This window comes from Tympanuchus pallidicinctus, unplaced genomic scaffold (assembly GCF_026119805.1).
Source record: "Tympanuchus pallidicinctus isolate F22 unplaced genomic scaffold, pur_lepc_1.0 scaffold1, whole genome shotgun sequence".
In the NCBI taxonomy this organism is placed as follows: Eukaryota; Metazoa; Chordata; class Aves; order Galliformes; family Phasianidae; genus Tympanuchus; species Tympanuchus pallidicinctus.
Window position 1 is genome coordinate 58,937,649 of NW_026294618.1, and position 17,430 is coordinate 58,955,078.

The 17,430-nt window shown below is 39.6% G+C and overlaps 1 protein-coding gene across 8 annotated transcripts in view; it reads right to left on the reverse strand.

Moving 5' to 3' along the window:
* ARID1B (AT-rich interaction domain 1B) overlaps positions 1–17,430 on the reverse strand; it is a 317,889-nt gene that overhangs the window by 239,479 nt on the left and 60,980 nt on the right. For all 8 annotated transcript variants that reach the window (XM_052684763.1, XM_052684754.1, XM_052684719.1 and 5 more), the window contains exon 3: positions 1,979–2,119. In XM_052684763.1, the coding sequence (XP_052540723.1) occupies positions 1,979–2,119 (141 nt within the window). The remainder of the gene's footprint in view (positions 1–1,978; positions 2,120–17,430) is intronic.

Sequence of the window (17,430 nt, forward strand, 5' to 3'; positions counted from 1 at the left end):
CAGAATAATCAAAGCCATTTGCATGCCATGAAAAATTTCAGGTGTCATTCCCAGACTGAAGATTACCAAATGCAATGCTGTGTCATTACTCCTTACCAACAATCTGCACTTGCAGATTCAGGCAAAAATGCAGAGACCACAGTTTCATGCTTGGTGCCTGGATTTAGACAACCAGATCCTCAGAGTAGTAGTTTGGATACACCAAGGCTGCTATCTTCTACCTGTGAATCTCTCCCTGCTTTCTTCTTCATCTAATATCCCTGAAGTCTGTACTATATGGGAGGTTTTATTCCCATTTTGCCTTTACCCTCTTCTATGATTCCTGCTCTTCTACAATACTCTCCACTTCACAAACTCTCACTTCACAGTCTAGGATAACAACAACAACAAAAGTTGGGATGAATATCAGCAGATTTATCAGTATCTTGTTATTTCATAAGTCCTGTATAGTCAGCATGTATTCTATACCTCTAAACTAAAATACTCAATCCATTCAACTGACAGTATTTAAAATATGAAGAAGTGTCCAAGGCAGCAAACCTACTTCAATTTCACAAACTGTGATATGTAGACCAGAAGAGCTGTTTTTCTTCTCTCTCACAGGCTGTATTACTAAGAATTCATCTACTAAGATTTTACCAAGATGCCTATGAACATTACTTTCAAGTTATAGACAATTCAAGCATTTAATGCCAAACTAAGAATGGAGAAAATTGAAGTCAAGTACAATATTTGAAGTCAGTTGCCTATAACTGAGTCCATTATAACGTGAAGTCAGTTACCTATAGCTGACTCCTACAACAAGAGATGAAAAAGATATAACATTTACAAGAATATCACAAGAATATACAATTAAAAATTCTATTTAATAAATGATCCAGCATTTTAATGAAAAACAAGTTAACACTCTCAATGGAATTTTAAAAAGTAGATGAAGCAAAATTAACATGTAATTACACAGTGAAATCACCTCAGTTTAATTTTAAAATCAAAGGAGAGGAGTCTCCTGCATCACTGCTACTTACAACATCTTTTGTTAAGTTTACTTTGCATAATATTTTTATTCCAAATTGAGATTTCTACATTATACCAGCATTATTCAAAAACTTAATCAGCCACACCTGACCGAATTTCTCCTAGTGATCTGAAGCAAGTGCTGATGCTTTCATTAATACCAGTCTTGAGCACAACTCACTTTTCTTATATTTCCCAGAATGGCAAGCAAGCTTTAGCTTCATCCTTCCTTTCCAGACCAGCTCTCTGTGATTAACAGAGCAGAGGCTGCAGACAGAACTCAGCTTACACACGCAGCTTTATCGGCTACAAACGTCCATTTTGTTCAGTATCTAAAATCCAAGTATTTCTCAAGCTCTAGGACACTGCCACTTCTGAACTTAGTTAAAAACAGAATCATTTAAAATGAATTCTAATAGCTAGCACATAAGATACAATTCAAGAACTGAAATGCATATTGAATTATGGGTGTTTACTAACCTGTTGGGCAAAGTAAATAATCGAAGTAAAAGCTGTAATATCAATTATAAAAATATCTCTTAGAAAATTCCCAATGATAATGCAGCTGCAAAATGCCCTGAAATGATTTTTAGGTCCTAAAAAATGAACCAATACTAAGAACAAAACAACACTGACCATATTAGGTGCAAGACATCTGTTTTGTGAGGGAAAACAAAACAAAACAAAAGAAAACCCCCTCAAGCTCCACCATCATCTGATCCATACCTGTTTTTGAATACAGAATTAGTAGTTTCTGGGGTATGAATACCAGCCACGTTCAAAAAAGCTGATATTAAAATAACCCCAAAAGCGTGCATCCATGTGCATCCTCCAAGACTTTTTGGAAGGATGTCGAGTGACTCCGTGTATTTCATTTTGTTTGCACCAGCATAATCCTGAAAAGAGGTCAGGCAGGCTCTGCTCGCCACGCACAGAACGTTTCATGCTCCAGGACAGGGCTTACCTGCTGGGCCTGGTATCTCTGCTGGGCCTGTGACAGGTACTGTGCCTGGGGCGGCAGGTGCTGCGGCTGCTGGTTGTAGTACGGCTGCTGGCCCTGCTGGCAGTAGCCACTCACGCCTTGCTGACCATACTGCGGCGGTATCTGTTAGGAGAGCCAAGAAAGCAAATGGTGAGTCAAGACACAACGCTGAGTTCAGCTGTATCTGTAGGCTAACCAGCCTGGAGGCATAATCCTCAGCTACAGCCCTCACCCCCCGTACCAATCTCATACTCAACAGTCAACATAAGCTCTTAGATCCTCCTGCCTGAGCAAGAGAAGCAAGCTAGAGCACTCTCTCTAGTCTCCCATTTCAGGGAGGACTTCTAAGGAAAACGCCATCCTTCTGAACATCGCAATCCCATCATGTCCAAGCTTAGAACACACAGGCAGTTATTTTAAATGTTTGCTCTCCATAGGCACACTATTGAGGCCATCTACGGAAGAATCATTCTGCTGCAATGACCCAAAAGCAGAACTGGATGTAGCTGCACAACTCTAAAACAGACACTGAAAGAGAAATACCAATCTTTTCCAGAGCAAGAAAGTACTCATCTTTGTGAATTTTTTTTTTGTCCATAACCCTCAAGTTTTTAGCTTTCAGATGTACGAGAGCATTTAAGCTTTACAGGAAAAACTTAGGGTTTGGAGAGACTTAGTTTTTAGAAAGTTCGATCTCTTTCTCCTACACCTACTACGATAAATCATTTTAAACAACAAACCAGCCCAAAAAGAGCACAGCATAAAGTAAACCATTAAAAGTCCTATGAATGGACAAACATGTGCGTGTATTATACATTGAGTAATCCTCCCCACACAGAGAATTAAAGTTATAAACAAAATGAAGTCAATTACATTTTGTTACATGAATTTTCTACAGCGGTTTAGGTGGTAAGCTTTCTATCAATAGATATTGACATTTCTTGAGATATTTAAAAGAGCAGACATGCAACAAGCCCAATTCTGTCTGTATTGCCCATTTTAGGTATTTGTTCTCTCCCACAGACAATAGTATTATTTACACTATTTTACATGAATGCTACATGCAACGCAGGATTTCTCCTAACTGAAATAGATCTCCAATTGGTCCTGCACATCTCTGCCTTAAGCAAATATCTCGAATACCTGAGTGCCTGTGAAATGCTTTGATCTTATAATTGTTCCCACTGAGTCTCTGATACTCTGATAAATCTGTTTACTCAACACACAAACACATACCTATTCTACCTAAAGTTAGCTTACTATATTCACTCAACAATACAGTGATATTTACTGGGCAATAATAATAATAATATAAAGTCAAATTTAAACACATGTTTAGCTGTTTGGTTTATTTAAACTATCACAACTTCATCTGTTTTTACAACTTTTGCCAGGAGCTGGTAGTCCTACATCTTGGTAGCTTCTAAACTCAACACTTGAACCCAACCTTTTCTCCTTGCACATCAGTTCCTTTGGCACTACTTCACCAAAATGTTTGTGTTACCATGTTAAACCTTTCAATGAATATTTTTAAACTGAAGGGATGACTTAAGAAGACTATGTGGTTCAAAAGCATGAACCATGCTACTGCAAATGAAGACGTGAAGATTCAGGGTTATTGAGCAAAGCTGGTGAGAAGAATGAAATAGTGAAAACAGGCACACAGGATGTAGATTGATCAGGGTGACAAGTAGTAAACCCAACAATAAATTGCCTTCTACACATAAGGTGAAAGTGGTAGAGAAACTGGATCACTGGAATATTAAGCCTCAGACTAAAGCACCAACCAAAGTCCTATGGCAAATCCCAAAAATGAAATCAATTAGCAGGACACTTTTGCATCATCCCAGGAAACAAATACAAATGAAAGACAGCTGATGACAAAGTCAGACTTTAAGGAAAACAGAGCTCCACCTCTTGAAGTAGCAGGGGCCTGGAGTTTGTTCCCATCAGGAAGAACAAGTGTTGGGACTGCCAGGCATGGATAGACTATGGCTACACTGACAACATTGTGCTATGAAGGATCACAGGCAAATGGAAGATGGATTTCAACTTCTTGCCTGTAAACTGAACAAGCGGAATACAGCGCGGAGCCCAAAGTATGAGATCAGTGCTGAAGGCTGTTCCACAGAGCTGCGGCTAAGAAAGGCTGCACAAAGAGCCAATGCTTTTGGCTGAGTCCTGAGCTGCAGGAATCATCTTGTTTCAAGTCTACAGCTGCAGAACCACAAGGTATCAGTGACCACAACACAGCTAAATTGAGCATCCCTACAGGAACAATGAAAACTCAGGAGTCTCCTGTTGTTGTTCTTAACTTCAAAGAGTCTACCTACACATAAAAAGGAGAAAGCTTGTTAGAAGGAAGCTCGAACAGACAGCTAGGAGAACTAAAATCTGACTGGCAGCATCAAAGCTGCTTAACAATAACCACATGGAAAGCAGAGAACCAATATTCACAACCTATTAAAGACCTGAGAAGAGCAAACGGACATCAGCGTGGCTCATAGTTGGTTTCCACAATCAAAAGGCATCCTTTGGTAAGTCAACACCAAGCCCAAATGTAGAAAACAAAAAAAAAACTGTAAACTCTGGCACTTCAAATGTAATAAGGCAGGACAGAAGGAATTGGAAGAACAGCTAGAAAAAGGAAACAAAGGAGCAGTGAGTCATTTCTTCAAACAAGTCAGGAGCAGAAGGTCTGCCAGAGAGTCTGAAGTGCCAAGTGATGGTCAAGGTATACAAGGAGATTAGAGAAAACAGGGATATCACAGAAAAGCTTAATGATTTTTTTTTAAAATTTATTTATTTTTGCTTTGCATTAGCATGCACTGTGGAAAAACCTTGGGAGTCGCTGGAATCCCTCTTCATGAGTGACTCAAAGAATGAGTCTGACTATGATGGAACTAATCATGGAGCAAACTGACAAATGAACAGTAAGTACTGCTAAAGATGACGCACTCCATAGATCTAAATGGACTTGAGAACGAAATATGTGAATTATAAATGGTGGTATGTAACCTCTAATTCAGAGATGCCTTGGTACGCAAGAAATGAAGAACAGTTTAAAAAGAAAATTAAGACTGCAAAGAACTGATGGCTTGCACTCATTTATCCAGTACAAGCAAGAATGAAGATGCGAATTAACAAACATGACTTTCCAAAGGAAGAATCTCTCTCTTCAGACTTCTTAGATTTATAAGAAAGGATCAAATGCAAGGGTTCCAAGAAATGCAACAAGAATGATCAAAGACGTGGAACAGGGGGTACACAAGCTAGAACCCTTCAAGACTAGAAAAGACAGCAGGAAATGAGAATGTAATGGAAAGTTACAAAATCATTGCATCCACCACAACTAGAAGGTATTAGATGAAACTAGAAAAAGCAAACTTCAGAATGAGATACAGGAAGGTTCTCTAATCACAGGGGTAGTTGATGTTTTAAACTTCTTGCCAAACAATGTTTTGAAAGATCAAAGTTTATGCGGACTGCAGCAAAGACTGGACAATTTCAGAGAAGATACATCCTCGGAGGGTTACCAAATATACAGAGCCACATCTGGCTCAGGAAGACTCTGAGCTGAAAAGAGCTGGAGGCTTGAAAAGTGCTGGGGGAAGTATCATATGCTTGCTTTGTTCCAACTCTTCTCCGGGCATCCAATTAGAGTGTCTGCTGGAGTTGGGATACAGGCTATATGAAACCTTGATCTGACCCAGTGCAGCCATCCCCATGTTCTACCCGTCTCTTTGCAAAGCGTGTTTCTCTCCTGCAAGGGGGAAAAAAGCAAGGGAACGTTGACCTGCAGGATTCCTCAGTAATAAATTAAGTAACCTGAAGGGGAAATAACACCTTCACTGCCAACAGCTGGGGGACTGCTCCAAGTTTATAAATATTTTCTCTAGTGTTCTGCTTCCAGACAGTGATATAAAATACGGTACTGGATTCTCCTTCTGACCTTAGGTATCACTTACTTACATTAAATTTTTCCTCCATGTTCTTTCAATCTAAGTTTTTGTTTATGTTTTGCTTTTTGGTTTTTGCTTTGTTTTTAAGAAAAACAACAACATCAATACAACAACAACAAAACCTCACACACAACAATCCTGATACTTTTGGATGTCATACAGACAGTGCAGCGACCCATCACTAATGCCATAGTAGAACACTCAGTATAATTTCTGTGGCTATTTAAATAAATAACGAACAACAACATGCAAATTAATCCTCCTGCTTTATTGATGTGGATCACAAGATACCGCTTATGGAAAATGTTTATTAAACAGCATATAAAGAAGCTTAATTAAAATCTCCCCAGAACAAAACAAATCTGAAGCCAATTACTTACAATGCCTGGAGTGAATGACCCAAGCATCATCTTTCTTCTTAAGGTAATAGTTCCCTCCCTTTCTGCCTTACACCCACATTTGTTATGATGTACACAGTACAGCAGACCAGCATTTGGGAAACTTCAGCATACCTGTGCTAAGACATAGTTCTTGGGACGGTACAGTGAGAATGAGTTTGAATATATCTCTATGCAAGCACAGAAACTGTAATAATTGTTTTGTGTCCTATCGGACTTGCAGAGTACAAGTAGCATTATTCTGGGAGAAGTATGACTGACCACTGTGATTAAGCTAGCCTGATGGCCAAGTAAGAAAGGAGTAGAAGAAAGGAAGAATAAAAATGGCAGACAGAATGAGGAGGTGAGTGAAACCCAATTAAACCTACAACTTATCCCATTATCTTTAACTCTTGCTTGAAAAAGGGATCTTGTGGCAGATATTCTTTGTCCAGGAAATGCCTTCATAGTAATGGAAGTTTTAAGCAATTTTTGCATGCATAATCCATAGCTAATGTCATAGGAGAAGGACCGTTAGATGACATTACAGTCCTCATAATTTTTAAAATTAAAATGTAACAGAATTAGTGTGTTAGCACAAGTACACTCATAATACCAGCAATACGCAGCTACTGCACTTCTAAGCCATCCTAATGGCTAGGTCCAGTCAATAATGGAAGGGACTACATATGTTCCCTATGACAAACAGCTCCACCAAGCCACTTTGGGTCTCGCCTGAACATGAACATTAACATAAAATGCACGTACCAAGGAAACAGCCCTGGCAGCACTGGCCATTGCAATGCTTCTACCTGCAGTCTCTCTGGTGCTCAAAATAGGAAGGCAGGTCCTGCTCAACTTCAGAAGCAGGCATCAGCACAGCTCATTAGACTTGAAGTGTACATTCATAATATAAAAATGTGAACAAAGGGTGGCATTAAGCCACATTTACAGAAAGAGAACTCCAATAGGAGAGGAGATAGTCAGAGGAAAGGGCGACTGTAGTGACTGCACTTGATGCAACAATGTGCTTTGCTGAGAAACAGTGAAACAAACTCCAACACTGTGAAATAAGTACTGTTTTCAGAAGCAATCATCAGTAACATTCCACTTTTCTATTAACTGTAACACTGTAATCACGTAGAAGGTAAAATACAAAATGGTTAGCAATTGGGATTCCCAGGGAGGTGCACCTTATAATTCACTCTAAGAACTGAAGTAGTACATTTGTGCAGCCAAGAAAATGTCATATCCAAATTTATTTTTAATTATCTTAATTTTACAGGGGTGACTTCAGTACTAACTATAAAGCAGTTGTTACACAGTTCCCATTAAAACATCAAATAAAACTCTGGTCACCTTCTGAAATATCTGCCCCTTCAATCTTAAAAGTCCAAAGTTGAGCATCCGCCAAAACGTAAGAATTTTCCCCCATACATTTAAACCAGGCATTTTTCCTTACATTTGAACAGGAATAATCATAGGGAAAATTACCCTTTCACACACTTGTACAAATTCAGTTCCTCTCTAGAACTTTCAAGTTCACATAAGCACAAGGCTTGAATAGTGCATTTAGCTGCATTACAGTAAGAGGAGAATAGAACACGCTTGCAGCACAGGAAAATCCTCTGGCACACATTCAGTGGCAGTGAAGACTCTAGCACAGTTAGTACACTGTAGAACTGCATCCAACCCCAGTGTGCTTGTGCACGTACAAATTTTTCTCACAAAGGCAAAAAAAAAATCTACAAGGAAATCAAGTAAAAAGCTGTGTTAATGTCAGGATTATTAATGAGAAGTATGTAAGAAACCCTGATGCTAAGGCATTTTATTCAACAGTCTGCACATTCTATTACTACTTATCACTTTTATCTTTGACCTTCTGACAAGACATTGGTTACAACTCTCACTCACGTTACTGCCTTTCACAGAATCACAGAATCACCCGGGTTGGAAGGGACCTCAAGGATCATGTAGTTCCAACCCCCCTGCCCAGCAGGGCCACCAAACGTACACATTCAGATCAGGTTGCCCAGGACCCCGTCCAACCTGGCCTTGAACACGTCCAAGGACGGGGCATCCACAACCTCCCTGGGCAGCCCGTTCCAGGGCCTAACCACTCTCCTTGACTACCTGCCTTCACATTTCTGTGTGAACTTAAAAATCTTATTAGAGACTTTAAAATATTAACATCGGGTCTGAAAGGAGCCTACCCTGACCCAGAAGCAGAAAACAAAGGGGTAGAAATCACATTTATGTCACAGCACAATAATCCTGACTCCAAAACGCGGAAGGGAGCAGATTTTGCTGAGTCATTAAATGTAAGTCTATGTGGAAGACTGCAGTGCAGTACGCCCATTTGCAAACCAGCTCAGATACAGGAAGAAGCCTATACCAAAATCCACGCTACGTTAATTCACCTTCCTCTGCTGAAGGGTGAAATAGGTCATGAGGAGGATCACGCTCCTGCAGACAGGATGCTTCCTGTACACAAACCACTCAGTTTAAAAAGGCAGCTCGAGTGTCTTCACACTGCGCTGCAGTCTGCAATGCAGTCACAGCCTGTACTACTGTAACGTGCAGGACGGAAAGGACAGGACTTCAAACACGTGTCCATAGTTCCCTTTTCTTCAAAAGGTGCCCAGCAGCATGCGATTACAGCAGCGGTCAGAGCAGTGTACACGCCATCAAATACACACCTGTCACGAGGTGCTCTCTATATACCATCTTATACTGTAGTTTAAATAAAAGCAACGTGAGCTAATCCTTATTAGTACAGGCAATTTTCCTCTCTATCAAAAAAAGAGAAACTATAAAAAAAAACAGAATGTAAAAAACTACTAAGATTACATGATTAAAAATTTCTCCAGTCAGAAAATACAGAAGTTACGGTTCCAAAAGCAACATTAACTGAGCCATGCTGCACGTATATAGCACCTTCTATTTCTGATTTATGTTGTCAAAGACATTTCATAAAATATAGAGGATGTGAAATGTGGCTCAGTTAATGTGGCCGCTGGAATTTTATCATTTATGTTTTCTGACTTCTTAGCTGTGCAACCTTCACATCTTATTAACATAGCTTTTTGCATAGACTGTAGTATGGAATAGTACTTATGTTTTATGTATTGACATATTTTTGATGTACTGAGGTTTTGAATAAGTTTGCTATTCTTCACGATGAGAGCCAAATAAATAAAGACTACCACCACAAAATACTCAATCATTTATAAGGAAAAGCAATATCTCGCCTTCCAAAAAAGAACACTTTGATTCCCTTGTCAGAAATTGATGAAAACTACCTCTGCTGTAAATGCTAAATCTATGCCACTATCAGAACCACCTCCTGCCCCTACCTTCCCCTAAAAACAGCAAACAAACAAAAGCAAAAAAAAAAAAAAGTCTGCATGTTTTAGATGAGCTAAAATTAGTTTCAAGGGAGAAGTAAAAAGCTGAATCTAAAAACAATAGGAAGATTTTTTTCTTACTTAAGAGATTGGTATTGCTGATTTGTACACTGATTTAGTTGGTACTAATACAACATTTGGTCCTTTTTGTAAAGGAAGAGATGAAAATACGATAATCTCTAGCAACAGAATTCCATATCACTATATCCATCCCTTCAGACCAATACCACAGAGAATATTAAAACTTGGCAGTATTTTTTTTTCAGAAGAGCTATTTTGGTGTGTTGCATTATAAGTACAGAGAAATCATAGCATCTATATACACACACACACTGTTAAGTGAGTCACATATCTATTCTTATAACTCTGCTTTCCTTTTTTTCCTTTTTTTTTCTTTTTTTTTAATGATAAAAACAAAAGAGATCATGTAATCTGCTTAAGTTTCCATTTTACAAATCAACATTAAAAAAGCACATCAGAACTGCCGCAACCAGTGCCAGCCTTCCTGATCTCTACGGTGTCTCCAACGGTGCCTCATTAATAAGTGTAAAGAAACCTTATTCCTCACAGCATTAATAGCGTGAAACTCACCTATGAAGTGTCAGCCATTAGCTAAAGAAAAACACAAAAGCTTGTGTTCAACCTCATTTTTAATCATATACGGAATATTTTATGGAACTTCTTGCACATCTACAGCAATCTTTGGTTCCCAAATTCTCTATTTGCCATTTATTTTGCAGGACAGAATGCAGCAACAGCTAGACCACTATTTCGTAACTGATGGATAAATAAATGAGTTTAAAAAAATACACGTGCATCAAAATTTTTTTCTTCAGACAAGCTGTGCAGTGCCATTCAAATCTTCTAAAGCAAAGAACACAAATGAGAGGTATGGGTTGAATCTGAATAGCAGGTAATCTAACTGCATGAGTAATTTTCCATTTTTATACATTTATACACAGGCCCGACACAGGTTCTGGAAACTGAAAAATCTCTTTCTTTCTACATTTCTTCTCATACACCATCTCGGTAGCTGGAAGAAATGCAAATATTATTATTTAATTGCAGCAGTGAAAAAAGGAGAAACGCACACGCCTTGTTTACCACTGCTTCCCCAGCATCTTGCACACCCTCGAGTTTCCCTTCTTTCTTCCCGTCTCTTTCAAGATTGAAGGAGAGTGCTTTCTAATTCACTTACGTGCTTCTCCATCTTGATGAATATTGTCCTCGCCACATCGAAGTTCAATGGCTATCAGAGCTAAATCATCTGAAATCATTTAGAGCCCTTCACTGTACCTCTTAAAAACAGCAAGAGAAGCATATAAAATGTTTTCTACGGGGAGTGATACAGTGAACCTTTAGCAACTCACACCCTTCTTCTCTTCCTACCCAAAATGGTTGAGTTTCACTACACTATGGGGTGTCATGGACCTTCACAGTGCATGCACTCGCTCTCCTACAGCTGCTTATTATCTCCTTTATTTCTCTACTCCCCTACTCCACTCTGGTCCATTTGAGTAGATCTGTGGTGATGGATGTGTTTGCTTATTCTAATATCTCTCTTTTGATGTTCCAGAACTTCAGTTTCCATCCTCCTGGGGCTCCAAGTTCCTTGAAAAGTAAGTTGAATGTAACATTAAAAATCCACAGATCAGTTCTGGGAAATCATCATGCCAGGGTGCCTCTCTCAAGTGCCTGCACAGAAATGCATGCAGTACGTGAAAAAAAATATGATCAGATAAGAGATGTTGGTGCAGCTGCATGTGTTGACATCATGGAAAAGTGGGGGTATGGCTCCAATGATTGCAAAGGAAGGACACAGACTTTTTAGGAAGGGCAGGGTGGGAAGGTGAGGAGAGAAAGCTAACCTTTATTTGGGAGAACAGCTGAAAAAAGTATGGAGCTCTGCCCAAAAATGGATAATGAGGGGCAAAGACTGAATATCAGACCAGTATGGGTGACAGCATTAGTGACAACATCTTGACAAAAAGTAGAAGTCCTCTGCTAGATCTCATGCTCATGAATAAGAAGGGGCTTGCTGATGATGTGAAGATTGAAGGTAGCCTTGGGGACCATGAGATATGCGACAGAGGATGCAAAGACAAATGAGCTAGGCTATTTTCAACTAAGCCCCATCCCAAGACAAGAAGCAATGGGAATGAATTGGAACACAAGGGAGATTCCATCTTAACATCAAGAAACACTTCTATACTGTGTGGATGATAGATCACTGGTACAAGCTGTCCAGAGATATTATAGAATCTTCATCCTTGCAGATATCAGAAGTCAACTGGATATGGTTCTGGGCACCCTGCTCTGAGTAGCCCTGTTTGAGCAGAGATGGGACCAAACGGACACAGAAGTCTCTTTCCACCTCAACCAGTCTGTGATTCTGTGTTCTATCTATTCGGCACAAGTGATGTCACATCAGTTCTGGGCTCCTCAGGATAAGAAACACAAAGCTACTAGAAAGAGATCCACAAAGGACCACAAGGATTATGAAGAGACTGCAGTTGAGACTGTTCAGCCTGGAGAAGTCTCAGAGAGAAGCTCATCAATGTAAGTATCGGAAAGGTGCAAAGACAACACGCTAAGGCTCTTTTCAGTAATGGCCCGTGCCAGGACAAGTGGAGTTGACACAAACTGAAACACAGGAGGTTCTCTCTGAACATCAGAAAATTTGTCTAATCTCCATCCTGTTCTAAGTGACCCTGCAGGACTGTTGGACCAGATGACCTCCAGAGATCCCCTCCTACCTCAACCATTCTAAGATTCTGATTTAATGGTGTGAAGCTGCCCTTAATATACCTCAATTTAGTGTACCGGTATGAAATTCCAAAAGAGACATCCAGTTTTTGGTGTTGAACAGAGAATTCCTCTGGTTTGGGCACAGTTTCTTTTAATGGGATTGACATGTTTGGGTTAGCTCTGTCTCCTGGGTCAGCCTCTGGAGCAGCAGGTTGTTGTTATGCAAGTCATTGCCAGTTCACTTTTCTACGGGATATCAGCCTTCTAAACATGAAAAACTTGCTATGTCCATGCAGCAGGAGAAAAGATTTACAACCTTTTTTGTTCTCATTATGGATATCAATCCCCAAATAGTGTCCACAGCATAGGAGGTCAACACGGAAGACATAACCTCCCAAAGCTATAATTTAGTTTCAGCAATTTCTGTGACAAATGCAGTTATTTGTACAGTCCAAGTTCTGCTAGTTCCTTCACTAAAGCAAGATCAAAATCATACTTGTCATGTGGACACTAAAAATTCCCCACAGCAAGGAATTCTAAGGCAAACAGAACGATTGGCTGAACCAACTGGAAAAGAAAATTTGATTATGCCTCTACCAGCCTGGTATAATGCTCTGCGGAATGATAATAAATTAACTGCCTAAGATCAGGATTTTATTCCTACAGTACTATCCCTTAACACTGATATTCCTACCAATATTGGCAAAAACTCTGAAGTACTAATGCTTTCTTGGAAGAAAAAAAAAAAAAAAAGGAAAGAAAGGGAAAAAAAGCCTCTATCCCAAAACCTTCATATGCAGAGGAAGATTGGAAGATGTAAATCTTTGTGCTGCTGCTTTTTTTTTTTTTTTTATTTTCCCTTTCCATTGGGAACAGATAAAAAACAAGTCAGTCTCTTAAATAAGATCACTTACATAATGGGCTGAACGCTACATCTTAAAATTATAATACAGCTATGACTTCAAATATTGCTGGAAGTATTTTTAAAAGAAAATTTTCAGCCTCTTCTCTGTGCTCAAAGAGTTCAGATATTTGAATTATTCTACTTCTATTATTTAATTTGACCTATTACTTAGCACTGGAAAACATCAAAAGAACTCTGACAGAAACATCAAAGACATCAATCTTATAAATTCACAGTTGAAACCATATAGCACATAATAATTCCTTAAATAATTACGTTTTTATTATACTCAGAATAAGATGATCATTGTAAATTATTCCTCCTATCTGTTACCACAAGTAAGTCTTAGAAACATCTGCTAAATATAAGTATCTGATTACAGATAATCCAATTCATGTAACATTGTCCTCAAAATGGAACAGAAAAACAAACAAGAAACTTTGTAACTGCAACATCACTCACCAAAAGACAAGTTCTGACAGACTGGAAACTGCCCACTTAGGAATCAACCATCCAGTTCATTCCTTGTGCCAAGCTACTTAAATTCTTTTCTTTTTTTTTTCTTGATCAACCTCAACTCAAATGTTACATTTTATCAGTCAATCTTTATAATATCTACTGTTCTTTCTAGACATTCAAGCACCTCCAGTGTACCTACACATGCTCCTTCCCTTTCATGGAAGCTTAAAAAAAACCCAAGCAAGTCTGGTCATTTCGTGCTGCTATCTGAACAACGATTTTTGTTTTTGAGTGTTCACAAAACAAATTCTTACATGAAAAGTAAAATGCTTCCTTCTCATTTATGGCCAGGCTGAAGTCGTACCTATCCGTAAACAAGATTAATACACAAGTGTATAATTGTAGTTTTATGCTCAAGTGCCCCAATTATGCACTTTAAAACATTTTAACGGATTTACTAGGAGCAGTCAATACCTCCAAACTACAAAGTCTAAAAGAGCGTCTTCTGTCAAAACTGCTGCATTAAGGGGAAATTTTTCACTTAAAAATGAAAAAACTACATCAACTTTGGCTTTTTATTCCAAAACATCCAGATTGTAAGGAACAATGGGAACTGTCTGGTGCAGTGCACTTAAGCAAGAGTAACAGCTAAGCAGGAAAACAAGAAGTTCATTTCACTTTTGTATAATAAAGGTGTCCCGGGTAGGTTTGTCTTACACTGCTTACTACAAAAGGGACCCACACTAAGCTGGTTCAGTAAAGTGCTTAAGGATGTCTGTGCCATTCCAGTGAGGACTCTGCATCTTCCTCATTTCACTCCCAAAATGATCTTAACCCCCCCCCCCCCCCCCATGTATTCTTCGAGTGTGTTAAAAGAAGCTTATTAAAAAAAAAGAAAACAACAAGGCTGCATGAGGTGACTTTTTGTTTGTTTGTTGCATAAACACATTTCTCTGTGTATGTGGTAAACAAAGAAAACAAAACCCATATGACTTTGCACAGATGTGCATTGCAAGTGCTGACATGATGCGCCATGCTTTTTCATCCAGATCAATTTAAATGTGCAAATTCCTGCACTGTTTAGTTTACTCTATGAATTCTAGTTTGTTTGTTTGTTTTTAAATACAAACTCCCAGGAACAGAGAGGAAGATAGAGACAACAAGATTTTAGTTGTTTCTTAGGATAAACATAATATCAAGTTCTTAAGAAGTAAGAGGTTGGGAAAGTTGGAATTACGAAAATTGCAAACATAACTATAAAGTAGACACTTCATTGCATTAAGGAGCAAAATACAAAGAAAAGAGCTTCAGGATGATACGAAGATGATGATGTGGTTGAGCCATATTAGCAAACACTTTCCTCAGTGGAAAGAAGAAAATGCACATGGCAACTACGGAGAAAAAAATTGGTGCTCTGCACAAATCACATGGGAGAAGCATCACCAAAGAGATGAGGAGAGCCTACAGCAGAGCCACAGTCCCAAGCACCAGCCAAAATACAGAAGTTGCTCTTGCATTTCTTCTCAGGGTCTGGGTGGTAAACTCTTCCAGAAGTAATTAAAAAAGCACACATTCTCAGGAGAGAGCCATTCAAAGCCACAGCACAGTAAGCAGCTGGATGCAGAAATGCCCCTGAGCTCTACATCCATCCCAAAGCATGAGTTCACACCTCAGGAATACCTCCTGCCCACCAAAATGCATGGTGGCCCAAGGCAGAAAGGTGATGCCTGACAGGCAAGGTGTCACCAGAAAATGCAGGACGCCTCTTCTAAAAACACAACAAGATGCAGCAAGGGTTGTCCACCTTTTGTACAGCACATCAGAGGCTGGAACACTGAGACACCTGGCCTACAGCAGACGACTAACCCAACTGTGGCTCCAGAGGGCCTGCTGCCTTCTTTTTTTCCCCCAGCCCATCAGTCTCCCATGGCTGGCCCTAGAATTTGTCCAATTCTCCTACCAAGTCACTGTATCACACTTACAGCTTTGAGCGGAAAAGTTATGGACAGCCTTCTGCTTTGCTGGCTTAGAGCACAGAGACAACTCAACATGGTCTGCCGAACCCAGAGGTGACACAAGAGAAGCGGCGCTGCAGCTACCAGGTGGGTTGGCTTTGGTTGCTACTGAACTGCAGAGTCCTTACTTTTGGTTTTCCTGGGCTCTCCTGATCCTGCGCATCCAAATCCACAACTTTCACTTTCCAAAAAAAGCACAACATAACATCTCCCAGCACCAGAAGAGAGATGCCGTGCCACAAGAACATTGCAATCCAAAGCTAAGCTGCAGGAGAAGCCTCTCTCCTTGGCTTTCAGGAAGGACACTGGCTTTTCAGGTCTCCTCAAACTCACACACAGCCATTCTGCAATAAAATACAGCCCATTTTATGCAGCAGAGCAGTCATTGCAGCTCTCACCAAGGATGGCACCCAAGGGGAGGGACACGCACACATAACTCTTCTCTCCTGCCTTGCAGAAAGAAGGAACCAATAATTAATGCATTTCAGGGACATTTTTATCATGACAGTAAAGCCACTTTAAAAATGTGAGTAGATAATACCCGTTTTAATTAGTTTTTGTATAGTGATCACAACTGCATGTTGGCAGTTAGAGATGTAGATATCATCTGGTTCAGCAACGTTTTCTTGCTGGCTGCAACACTGTTCAGGAATGAGTTTGTAAGTTTAAACCAAGCTTCTGATTTTGACATTGCGTACCTATTCAAAATATTTCAAACAACAGGTCAGTATTTCTCAGTGGCTGTACATAGCTTCAGAGCAGAGAGTTCACATGCTCCAAACGATAAGAGGCAAGTTGCATTTCAATTTTAAAAGCAGGTATTCTCACGACTTTGCTGGCTCTGAAATATGTAAAGCTGATTTTTGAGAGTATAAAACTGGGGAGAAAAGCTGAGGAAGAAGCACTGCCTGTTTTGGAGGGAGTACTTACCCATCTGCCCTTCTGGCCAGAGATTTAATAGATTTCTATTTTTATAAAGGACATAAGGGGAGGGGGTGGCTCCATCAGTTTCCTACAGAAACCCAGCTGCCAAACTGGATGTGCCAAAGGGGAATTTTAGGGAATTTTAAAGAGATAACCTCTGCTGAGACTGCAATGTCAGCTTTGTAACCTCATGACTGGAACATGTGCAGTGAATGCTGGATTGAAAAAGCTGTGCTATGGGAGTTGGAAGAAAGAAAAGGAGAAAACACGAGCAGCGTAAACTGGGATCATTACTCTGTGATGAGAAGGGGACTGGGGCTCAAAACCACTGTTATTTCACTATGAAAAAATACATCTATAGAGAAAGCTTACTTTGATTTCAGTATTTGTTGATAACCTATGCTCACTCCCGTCTTCTCAGACCGAATACATTCTGTGCATTTTATGCTGATACCATCGTTTCATTTAACAGTTCAGTTGCAGTGTATTTTAAACAACGCACGGAGCCAAACTGACCTCCAGTTTAAATATTCAGCACAGGAGCTGGGGGGAGGCAAGAATTGAGCAGCGAAACAAAAAGGAGAGGAATAGGAGCACTGGAAATTTAAAGACAAATAAACAACAACAAAGATCAACAA